This window comes from Trichomonas vaginalis, chromosome III (genome assembly GCF_026262505.1).
Source record: "Trichomonas vaginalis G3 chromosome III, whole genome shotgun sequence".
Taxonomy (NCBI): Eukaryota; Parabasalia; order Trichomonadida; family Trichomonadidae; genus Trichomonas; species Trichomonas vaginalis.
In genome coordinates this window covers 9,392,888-9,405,199 of record NC_067205.1, presented here as the reverse complement: position 1 = coordinate 9,405,199, position 12,312 = coordinate 9,392,888, and the positions used below count along the sequence as shown (strand labels likewise).

At 27.2% G+C, this 12,312-nt stretch overlaps 4 protein-coding genes and 1 non-coding gene across 5 annotated transcripts, besides 3 other annotated features; 1 reads left to right on the top strand and 4 right to left on the bottom strand.

The window, feature by feature from the left end:
* Window positions 1–165: 165 nt before the first annotated feature.
* Window positions 166–239, bottom strand: TVAGG3_0671310. Its single transcript has one exon. It is a non-coding gene; the product is annotated as a tRNA-Arg (tRNA).
* Window positions 240–2,027: 1,788 nt separating this feature from the next.
* On the top strand, window positions 2,028–3,317 carry TVAGG3_0671300 (ankyrin repeats (many copies)-containing protein; the record flags this gene model as incomplete). Its single annotated transcript, XM_001299596.1, has 1 exon — window positions 2,028–3,317. One exon carries the CDS (start codon window positions 2,028–2,030, stop codon window positions 3,315–3,317), a length of 1,290 nt encoding a protein of 429 aa, XP_001299597.1.
* A 2,737-nt stretch (window positions 3,318–6,054) lies between these two features.
* Window positions 6,055–6,264, bottom strand: TVAGG3_0671290 (uncharacterized protein; the record flags this gene model as incomplete). Its single annotated transcript, XM_051242426.1, has 1 exon — window positions 6,055–6,264. The coding sequence occupies one exon, from the start codon at window positions 6,262–6,264 to the stop codon at window positions 6,055–6,057; it is 210 nt and encodes a 69-aa protein (XP_051089013.1).
* A 327-nt stretch (window positions 6,265–6,591) lies between these two features.
* On the bottom strand, window positions 6,592–8,047 carry TVAGG3_0671280 (positive regulation of protein exit from endoplasmic reticulum; the record flags this gene model as incomplete). The annotated part of the gene is made up of 1 exon (XM_001299597.1): window positions 6,674–7,411. The coding sequence occupies one exon, from the start codon at window positions 7,409–7,411 to the stop codon at window positions 6,674–6,676; it is 738 nt and encodes a 245-aa protein (XP_001299598.1).
* A 434-nt stretch (window positions 8,048–8,481) lies between these two features.
* Window positions 8,482–8,923, bottom strand: TVAGG3_0671270 (uncharacterized protein; the record flags this gene model as incomplete). The annotated part of the gene is made up of 1 exon (XM_051242425.1): window positions 8,482–8,889. One exon carries the CDS (start codon window positions 8,887–8,889, stop codon window positions 8,482–8,484), a length of 408 nt encoding a protein of 135 aa, XP_051089012.1.
* Window positions 8,924–9,232: 309 nt separating this feature from the next.
* Window positions 9,233–10,150: a mobile genetic element.
* A 1,155-nt stretch (window positions 10,151–11,305) lies between these two features.
* Window positions 11,306–11,496: a mobile genetic element.
* A 1-nt stretch (window position 11,497) lies between these two features.
* Window positions 11,498–12,036: a mobile genetic element.
* Window positions 12,037–12,312: the final 276 nt, after the last annotated feature.

Here is a 12,312-nt window from a genome sequence, read left to right as displayed (position 1 = left end):
TCGTACTTCCTCGACGATTAATTTCCACTCAATTCCTATCGTTCACCGAACTTAGCATGCAAAGACATATAATTTCATCCCTAACATTAAATAAATCTGAAAAGGAAAAAGAAAATCAAAATTAAATTAGAAAGTCGCAAAAAAATTTCTAAATTCGAAAAAAATCGCGCCGTCCAGGACTTGAACCTGGACTCTACTGCTCCGTAGGCAGTCGCCTTATCCAATTGGGCCAACGGCGCTTTCACATTTAAACATTTTATTTTAATTATTAAATAATTAAAACAAAAATTTCCCTAAACACATTCAACTTTATATGAATAAACACTTTTCCTATAAACAATATATGTTTATTTTGTCGAAGGTGACACGCTTGCCCCAAGGACAAGCGTAGCTCCCTCATGCGAGAAATTATATTATAACAAATTTGATTTTATTTACAAAAGAATAGTATTAAGTTTGTCTCTTCATACTATATCATAAAACTTTATTGAACTTTTTCCGGTAAAAAGAAACATGATATGCTTTGGTTGTTAAGCGGAAACAACTGCCTTTCACATCAGAAAAAGAAAATGAAAACATACTACATCCTGAACTTAATAAAAGATTGTTTATGGATCTCATAAGTCCACTCTGCTTATTAATTGAAGTTAATTTAGACTCAAAGCTTGATTTATACTCTTTTCATCAGAGTGCTTTACTGATTTAGCTTACTTCTATTCATACTGTAATACATTTACTTTTCAAGAAAAAGAATTTCAAAAATAATTTCTTTTGAAACAGCGTTTTCTTACAATTCACATTTCATATTTTTTTCAAATTAAAAATAAAGACATTTATAGGGTTGTTAAAAATATCAAAAATTAGCGTTTTGAAGACACCATGGTGTCTTATAATTTTCCCTTCCTTATTGGCGTGTAGAAATAAATGCGCCAATAGATTGAAGAAGAAGAATTGTTTTTCTCTTAATGAACTTTAATCCTTTTGATATAAGAATATTAAAAACATTAATATAATTTCGATTTCGGAAATTAAATTTCCAATTTTTTTGTCGATTTCGGAAATAACAGGATCCCGCATCCAACACGCAACAACAAAACACAAAACACACTTTTTGGTTCTTTCATCGTTTTAATCGTAATTTATGTAATATATGATTTGGATAAATTTTACAAAAATAGAACCTATATTATATTCTTTTCAAAGATTCTTGCAAATCATCAAAAATAATTGTATTTTAAAAAACAATCAAATTATCCTTTCATTATTTTAAACTTAAATTAGTTTTTATGATTGACTAAAGCAATCATATTTATTCATCATTAAATAAACAAAAAAATAATATTTGAGAGTTATTTCAAAAAAAACACATTGAATTTATTAATTTGTCTCAATTTCAGTATTATAAATTTTTATAATTTCAATATTTTGAAATACACTTTTTAATATTTCAATATTTATGATATTTCAATGTATTAAGTGGTCTCAAATTGAGCTTCTCAAATATAAGTTGGCCTATTCAAATAATAAAATTAAATAATATTTAAAATAATAAATAAAAGTGATTGAGGTCATAGCAAAACAGCTGTTTCAGTCATTAATTCTTAAAAATAAAAAGGGCAAAAACTAAATAAAATGGGTAAAATTCAATAGTGTCTGTGCTATCGTTCAATTTGAAGGTGTCTTTTGAAACCGCAAGACACATTGAATTTTTGAATAGTGTATTATGGTTTGACAGACACCAATGAAAAAAATAAAATGATCTTTATTTTCAATATATAAGATCCTTATATAAAATATAAATATTTTATCGTTTTATTTTCTTGTTTTAGAAATGTTTTTTATTGAAAAATCAATAAAACTAACTCCAAAATAAAATTTTTGATTTAAAGACACTATGATGACACCAGGCAAATCTTCCAAGACACCTATCGTCGGGAATCTAACAACCCTAGACATTTATTTATACTTTTTAACATTTCGTTTAAAACAAATTTGAGAAAAGTGACAATTCGGTAGATTTTTTTTAGATGAGTCAAAAACTAATCCAAAATTATGAATATATTGCTGCCCACATCAAAGATTATATTCAAGAGGATAAGCTTTTTGATGTCTTTGAACTCAAAGATTTAAAGAAAATCCTAAAATTAGCGAATTTAACATCAGAAGATTTCATTACTCTTCTTAAACAATCCAAATCTACTCTTAATGAAAATGAGTTATATGAATGCGCTCGAAGCACTAAAGTTTCAATTCGCAATTACCAAGAAGTAATTTCAACACTTAATTCTGTTCGAAAATACATGAAATTAACGATGTTAGATGGAATTATTGGTTTTTTAGATGAAACTGATAAAATTATTTCAGAATCAACAGTAAAAATCCAAAAACTTCAAGCAGAGTTAAATTCCATTCAAAAAGCAAAACAAAAAAGTGATATCGAAATACAATTTCTTAAATCCGAACTCAAAGAAAAAGAAACTATAATATCTCAAATTAATGAAGAAAATTCAACTGATGCGAATCTACTTAAAGAATTCAAATATCCAAATCAAGCTTCAAAAATTATTTGGAATATCAATAATAACAATATCACAGAATCCACAAAACAGATAATTGAACTCATTAAAACACAAAAAGTTCCTGTCAAAATGGCACTTTATTTAATCGATACTTTTTCAACACTTCGCGTCAAGAATATTGCTCAATATGCAAAATTTTATCAAGATATTTCAAAAGAGTTTTCTTTAATTATCAAACCAGAAAATGAAGATTTAGCAACATTATTATCCTATAAAGGTTTCAATTTCAAAGATTTCAAACCTGTCAGAAAAGAAGAAGACATCCTAAATATCTATAAAAAAGATAGCCTTTTATATTTTATCGCTTGGGATAAAATCGATGATCTTAAAAGCAAATTCCCAAACTTGGATACAAATGAGAAATGCGATGATTTAACACCTCTTGAGTGCGCATGCAAATTTGGATCAGAATTATGTTTCAAATACCTGAAAAATAAAGGTGCAAAATATACTGAAAATACTGCAAAATTTGCTTCTGAAAGTGGAAATAAAATGATTTTCTCACAAATGCTAAACGATGGTCAATCATTTAAAGGTTTAATCGACATTGCATTGATTCACCGAAATTACGAACTTGTGAATTATCTTTCAACAAGTTTCGATCAACATCCTTCTTCAGAAATAGCAAAATTTTTGTATTATGGGAATTTTGATACTGCATCATATCTAATTCAAAATGGAAATAAAGTGAACAATAAATTTATTCTCTTTCTTTTAATATCAATCATCGTTTTATGAAATTCTCTTTCTTTTAATATCAATCATCGTTTTATGAAATTCTCTTTCTTTTAATATCAATCATCGTTTTATAGAATTCTCTTTCTTTTAATATCAATCATCGTTTTATAGAATTCTCTTCCTTTTAATATCAATCATCGTTTTATATCATTCTCTTTCTTTTAATATCAATCATCGTTTTATGGTATTCTCTTTCTTTTAATATCAATCATCGTATTATTACATTCTCTTTCTTTTAATATCAATTATCGTTTTATTACATTCTCTTTCTTTTAATATCAATTATCGTTTTATGAAATTTACTTTCTTTTAATATCAATCATCGTTTTATATCATTCTCTTTCTTTTAATATCAATCATCGTTTTATAGAATTCTCTTTCTTTTAATGTCAATCATCGTTTTATGGTATTCTCTTTCTTTTAATATCAATCATCGTATTATTACATTCTCTTTCTTTTAATATCAATCATCGTTTTATAGTATTCTCTTTCCTTTAATATTAGTCAACGTTTTATTTCATTCTCTTTCTTTTAATATCAATTATCGTTTTATAGAATTCTCTTTCTTTTAATATCAATCATCGTTTTATTACATTCTCTTTCTTTTAATATCAATTATCGTTTTATGGTATTCTCTTTCTTTTAATATCAATCATCGTATTATTACATTCTCTTTCTTTTAATATCAATCATCGTTTTATTACATTCTCTTTCTTTTAATATCAATCATCGTTTTATGAAATTTACTTTCTTTTAATATCAATCATCGTATTATGAAATTCTTTTTATATTAACGAATGTCCGCTTAGCATTGCAATTAAACAAAATGCACACGAAATTATCAAATTATTAATTGAACATGGAGCAGATGTCAATATTAAACTTATTAACTATTTTTTAATATCAATCATCGCTTTATAAGATTTTCTTTCTTTTAATATCAATTATCGTTTTATATCATTCTCTTTCTTTTAATATCAATCAACGTTTTATAAAATTTACTTTCTTTTAATATCAATCATCGTTTTATGGTATTCTCTTTCTTTTAATATCAATTATCGTTTTATGGTATTCTCTTTCTTTTAATATCAATCATCGTTTTATATCATTCTCTTTCTTTTAATATCAATCATCGTTTTATGAAATTTACTTTCTTTTAATATCAATCATCGTTTTATGGTATTCTCTTTCTTTTAATATCAATCATCGTATTATGAAATTCTTTTTATATTAACGAATGTCCGCTTAGCATTGCAATTAAACAAAATGCACACGAAATTATCAAATTATTAATTGAACATGGAGCAGATGTCAATATTAAACTTATTAACTATTTTTTAATATCAATCATCGTTTTATGAAATTCTCTTTCTTTTAATATCAATCATCGTTTTATTACATTCTCTTTCTTTTAATATCAATCATCGTTTTATTACATTCTCTTTCTTTTAATATCAATCATCGTATTATTACATTCTCTTTCTTTTAATATCAATCATCGTTTTATGGTATTCTCTTTCTTTTAATATCAATCATCGTATTATTACATTCTCTTTCTTTTAATATCAATTATCGTTTTATATCATTCTCTTTCTTTTAATGTCAATTATCGTTTTATAGTATTCTCTTTCTTTTAATATCAATTATCGTTTTATAGTATTCTCTTTCTTTTAATATCAATTATCGTTTTATATCATTCTCTTTCTTTTAATATCAATCATCGTTTTATGAAATTCTCTTTCTTTTAATATCAATTATCGTTTTATGGTATTCTCTTTCTTTTAATATCAATCATCGTTTTATTACATTCTCTTTCTTTTAATATCAATCATCGTTTTATTACATTCTCTTTCTTTTAATATCAATCATCGTTTTATGAAATTTACTTTCTTTTAATATCAATCATCGTATTATGAAATTCTTTTTATATTAACGAATGTCCGCTTAGCATTGCAATTAAACAAAATGCACACGAAATTATCAAATTATTAATTGAACATGGAGCAGATGTCAATATTAAACTTATTAACTATTTTTTAATATCAATCATCGCTTTATAAGATTTTCTTTCTTTTAATATCAATTATCGTTTTATTACATTCTCTTTCTTTTAATATCAATTATCGTTTTATAGAATTTTCTTTCTTTTAATATCAATTATCGTTTTATAGAATTTTCTTTCTTTTAATATCAATCATCGTTTTATTACATTCTCTTTCTTTTAATATCAATCATCGTTTTATATCATTCTCTTTCTTTTAATATCAATCATCGTTTTATATCATTCTCTTTCTTTTAATGTCAATCATCGTTTTATGAAATTCTCTTTCTTTTAATATCAATTATCGTTCTATGAAATTTACTTTCTTTTAATATCAATCATCGTTTTATGGTATTCTCTTTCTTTTAATATCAATCATCGTATTATGAAATTCTTTTTATATTAACGAATGTCCGCTTAGCATTGCAATTAAACAAAATGCACACGAAATTATCAAATTATTAATTGAGCACGGCGCTTCAAAATAATTATACCATAGCACTTTCTAACATCCATGTTTAAATAAAATCAATTTATGCAATAAAATTATTTCCAAAGAGTTTTTATTGAAAAACAATAGTTTTCGAAGGCCGCTTAGATTTCATCAGCAACAATTATTGTCGCATTATTTATCAAATTATCCCATTCGCCTTCAGAACCAGAATCTCAGTAAGAAAGCGCCAAAGACAGACTCTTTCAGCCAAATACGTCAGCAATCTCATCGTAAGTATTAACAACGGGTAACTTTGAAATTTGGCGGCCAAATTCGACTGGATAATCTGACATCAGCTTCATGTAGCCTCTTACAACCGAATGCATGTCAGCGCAACAGTCTGAAAGAACTTCATCGATTCTTGCGCACGAATGTTGCTTAGTAAGGCATGTTCCTATGATTATTATCACCATTGGAAGTTTGTGGCAGTCTTCGATGAAATCTTCTGAATAATTAAATCCAGGGGGTATATAAAGGTGTGATCACTTAACTTTCTTTTTCCACACTTCACTGGCTCATTATTGAGCTGTTTCCGATAGTTGCGCCTTCTTGGATAGAACAACCATTAATTAAAGTGACATTGGAGCAGATGATGGCATTAACATGTATAGTTATGCCTCTTCCGATGCAAATTGGACTATCAATATTCGCAAAACTGCATATGAACCTTTTGGCTGCTGGAGTAACAATGGCGTAGCTGGAACATAAGCATTTCCCGTCAAAACACTATTATCTAAGTCAAATGTGCAGTTCATTAGCATTCTATTATTTTGAAGTTGAGCTGTTGGCCGAACAAAGCTTCCAGACTGCAAAACAACATTCTCATGCTTGTTTTGTGAGATTGCTTTCCGATTCAGAAATAGTCAAAAGAACAACAAGAATAGAAATGAACAAATAAATTCCTCCATAAACCCTCAAATAGCCTGGAGACATGTAAAATGGAGATGCAGGAACATGTCTTGGTATCATATTCACTTTGCATGGCGTGTCGTTAATGGGAAACTTCAATCCAACGGTTGATCCAATTGAAACTGAGATTGTATGGATCAGAACGAGTACCATTATGTGTAGAATTGTTCCATTAGTTGGTGATGATGCAGATTTGGTGAAAATAAAAAGTAATGATCTGATACAAAAAATTAAAACGAAAAGTGCAGGAGTTAGAGTGAGAATTGCCTTGTAAACGTTTCTCCATTCATAGCCACCAACGTATTTGAATGTAAACATTGAAACAAAGCCACATATTATTCCGGACCATGACATTACGCTGAAAAACGTCGAAACAACGTCAGAAAACTCACCATACGATTTCAATGACATGTAGAGCAATGAGAAGATTGTCTGAACGCCAATCCCGCAAAATGTGCATAAAATCGAAATATTTTGTGGCATTCTGAACAAATCACCACGTAAATAATACCAAACACTATCGTCTGTTTGTTCTTCTAATGGACCAAATGAATTTGAGTACTTTGGTGTGAAATATAACAAAAATGCTAAAATTGCAATATTAATAAGTAATTGTAACTTAAGGGATGATAATGCGAATGTTGGCTGCATTGTTGAAGGTGGATAAAGCTTTGTTTCTGTAAAAGTGAATTGATAAGTTAAACTAACATTTGTTCCTTCTTTGATAATGGGAGGTGTTTGTAATTCTGTGCATACATTATCACTATAAGAAGTTTGGTGTCCAATTTCTTGACTTGGAACAATATCAATGATTTTATAATGAACTACATTTGATTTCACTTCCGTTGCGTATTGTATATCAAATTTGTATTTAGTAAGGAAGTATCTTCCTTCAGAAATATGAAATCCTTGTTTCATTTTGAAATTTTTCAACTGAAAATAAAGAAGATAATCGTTTTCGGATAGGTAATTGAGTATTTCAGCTTGTTCTTCTGATAAAGTATGGAAGCATCTGCAAGAAAATTCTTGATCTTCTAAAAAATTAATGTTTTCTATGGTTTTAGTTCTGAAATCACCGAGAATATTTTGTCCAAATGACGACCTAATACTATTCGATGTATTACTTTGGCATATTGCGTTGCCAAAATTCAAATTATATTGGAAAGGAAATTTTTTCGATCGAATACCACTAAATTTTACATTAATATTGTCTGATGGCTGCAAAATTAACTGGTTCTGGTTATAATGGAAAAGAGCAATTGATCTTTTTGCAAAAAGAAAAAGCATCAATTATCTCTTTGAAAAAAAATGTTGTTAACTATTTGATATCGAAACCAGTAATTTTCAGCAGATTAAGAGAAGCTGAATAATTCCAATAAATCTCATAAAAGAGAATTTAAAATTTGAGCAAATAATCAAGCTCAAAGCTTTTTAAAAGAATCATGTGCTGAAGTTGGAGTAGACAATGCCGATTAGAAGCAATAATTCTTCAAATATTAGAATTTAACAAAGATATTTATAGAATATAACAATATGTAATACTTTTGTGAGATTAAAATATTCATGAATCTTATTTTTGTGATGAATGAAATATTGGTCAATATATAGTTTCTTTTACTTGCAAAAATTGAAAGTAAAAAGTATTAATAATTAAGAGAAAATCATCAGCAATTTGGATATCGATATTACTATTATTAAATATGAATTGGTCATCTGTGGATCTAAGAATTCAGGGAATCCATAGCTGTTATCATTAGAATAGGTTGAGAATTTACTCTATTGGGAGGAGTTGTAAGATCTGAAAGTAATTGAGTATCTTGATCATAGCGTTGTGTCTCTGTTCTAGTGTTTACAGGTTGATCTTCAACTCTCACTCCATTATCTTCAAGAAGTTGTATTTCTGAAGATTGAGGATTCCATGAGCACCGTAAGATGTTCCTTTCTACTTCATGATACTCCATTCCGATTGGCTCTGCTGTTTGTTTCAAATGCCCTCTGAAAGAATCGAATTTTGTAGTAAGAATCGACATTCCATTCTTTCCAATGCAGTATATAGTTCCTGAAACTTGACCATTTCGAACGTCATTGACCATGACAATGCGAGTGTGTAACTTAGATGTTTTACCCATCTTAAAAATGAAGAAAATATTTTTTTTAAATATCCATACGCCCTAAATTTTATGAGAAAAAATTGAATACTCTTTCAAAAAATTTCCAAGAAATCGAATTACACTATCCAAAACTAGACTCTTTTTTCTGTTTTAAATATGTTATTCGTATACTCTTTTATTTGCATACTTTTTTGAAAATTTGACATGGCAGACAAATTAATCCCACCAGACTGATTTTAGAACAATTTAGGAAGTATTGAAATTAAAATGAATATTTATCATATATTAAGTGCATATACCAAGTATAAAAAGCCAACTTTTACCTTTTGAAATTTTTTTGAAAGTGCATTCAATTTTTTTCGGGTCGTTATCGATTTTGTAATTTAATCGTTATCGTCTTTTTCTAAACGTGCATTTTGAACTAAATCGCATATAACTTTAAAATGACTTAATATTTAAAGGTTTATGTGGTAAATATCAACGAAATGTAATATTAATATGTGCACCATATATGAATTACAGACATTTGAGCAATTCGAAATTTCATCGCGTTATATATTCATTTAAATTCGATCAAATCAACATTGCAATTATAAAACCATTACACATCCAGTCAATATTTTTCAATTTCATGCGAATTATATCATTATTACACATTTTAAAATGGCGAAATATAGTCCAAAAAATAAACTTCGTTTTAAACTCAATTCTCACACATATTCGGATTAAATCATATGTGACTCATATGATCATACATCTCATTTGAGGTCTAAAAAATGATTTACCGAGAAAACTTGCATTCGAACTAAAATTTACTAAATTTAATCAAATTGGTTTACAAACGTAAAGTTTATGTCAAACATTTACGTTTGTAAACTAATTGAGTAAATTTATAGCACTTTTTTCTCGATGCAATAATTTGAACGACAAGTTAATGTAATTAGTGTTCTCATGTTTACAATTCAATATGTCTATGCATATGATATATGCAAATTCTATAAATAAAATATTATTAAATAATTCTTTTCAATTCCTTAAAATAGCGTTTCTTTTGAATAAAAAATGATTTTTAACTAATTTTAGGACTCTTTCTATTTCAAAAAAATACCTGAATTTAATTTTCTGATGCAAAATTTATGCTTTTTATCATGAAATTCTTTTTTTCAAATTTTTTTTGGATTTTTTTCCATTTTGAATATAGTTAATTTTACTTTATTTCACATTCTATTAAGAAATACTTATGGCATTCCAAACGGGAACCGCGGTTGGTTACCATGGATTTCCGTCACCGGTCACATTTTAAAGATTTTTAAAGCCTTATAAAAATATGCTTTGTAAATCATTTTTTGTAAATCGGCAAAAATTTGGTAATTTTCTTCAACTAATAAATCTGCGAATAGCATTTATAATACAAGAACAATCTTTTAAAATGCGTTTGATTCATTTTTGTATAATTTCATATAGGCACATATATTCTTCCGGGACTTTCCGTGATTTTACCGTAAAATCATTAGTTTACACCAATTTTTCCGTATTTTGAATAGTTTACTGCACTTTTTCCGTAAATTGAGTTACGGGAATCCGCAAAATTTCCGGACCTCATTTTTCATAGAATATAATAATAATATTGATAAAAAGATATATTATTTATATTTTTGATTTTTGAATTACGGAAAAAGTGAATTGTTAACTTGATTTTTTTATATGGTTAATTTTTCAAATGATATTATGAAGATCTAAAATATTAAAAGTAAAAAATTGAATTACGGAAAAAGTGAGGTCAAAAGTGAAATAAATTTGCAGAACAATTTTCATTGAAATAAGACATTGAGTATCACACTTTAGTGAATCAACATCTATAAGAATGAAGTGTTTTGAAGCTGAAATAATATTGAATAGAAATTAATTTTTTCTGAAATTTTGAATGAAATTATGGGAAATAAAAAAATTACTAAATATTGTATTCATACAAATATATTATTTTAAAGGAAAAATAGATGCTGATAGAAACGATGAAAAATTTTGAAAACTTTACAATTAATTTATGTTCGTTAACCACAGAGCTTGCAATCCAAAGCTCACGTTAGACTACAAGAGTCATGAAGTCTCATACTAAGGGATATCCAACATATATTTTAATAATCTAATGTTTGTGACAAATATTCAACATAAAATTAAGTTTTCGTTTCGTTACAAGGCATTCATACTTTGGAGATATCATATTTAATGTACAGAAAAGTTAATATTAAACAATACATGCTAAAGAATTAATAAATAAGATAATAAAATAAATTTATACGTAATTACTTTCATTTAATATGCTTTATGCTGTATAATATTGATTAAGAGGCATTAAAAGGTTCCATAGTCTGCTTTTATAGGCAAGATTTTTGATAAAAATTTAAAATTTTGAAAAATGATGAGAAAAGGAAAAAAAAGGTAAATGAGAGCAAGAGGAGGGAAAAAAAGAAAAAGAAAAGAAAGGGAAGGGAAAAATAAAAGAAAGAAGGACATATAAAAATTTAGATGCGCATTCTTAATGCCGAGGCGGCTTGCCGCCGAGGCGCGATTTTTTAGGCCTCTACGGTAACCCGGCAATGTTTTTTTAAATCTTGTACAGCCTAGCTAGGCCAATCCCTGTGGGACCCAGTGGTAACTTTCCATGGAAACCACTCAGTGGGAACATTTTTTATTTTTGACGGAAAAAATTCTAAATATTTTTTTCATTTTTTGATTTTTGAATTTTTTTGGAATTAGAGAATAAAATTTAAAGCGATAGATATGCTTGATTATTCAAGATATTGATATTAAATCAGAAATCAATGGTAAATAAAGAGTTTTATAAAAACTTACCACGTGGTAAGATGAAGTGACCACAAATTGAGTTGTGGTACATAAAAATTACCACAAAATTGAGAACTTTTCCCACAAATTGAGAATTTTTACCATAAAATGAACGATGGATATCCACGAAAGTTACCACAACTCACTTCTCGCGCAAAATATGTTTAATATTACATATTAAATACATTTATCAACATTAATTATTTTGAATTGTGGTAAAACGATATGTCACATATTTTTTTATAAAAATTTGTAAAAATGTTTATTTTAATTTATATAATTAAATATTAAAATTTTAAATTTTGAAATAAAATAAATTAACCTCTCGTTTTGCATAGATATATATTTACATGGTCACAGAGCTTATTTTCATTGTCAAAACTTAAAAATTTTTAAAGATGGTATAGAGCTTAAAATGGAGCTTATATTGAAATAGTGTAAAAACTGTTTAAAAATGGAGCTTATATTGAAATAGTGTAGAGACTAAAAATTACCACAGACTATTTCAGAGGATGGAGTGGCAACTCAATCCTCTGAAAAGTCTGAGGTAATTTGCAAAATTTGGAAAGAAGAAAATTCAAAAATCGAGATTTAGAC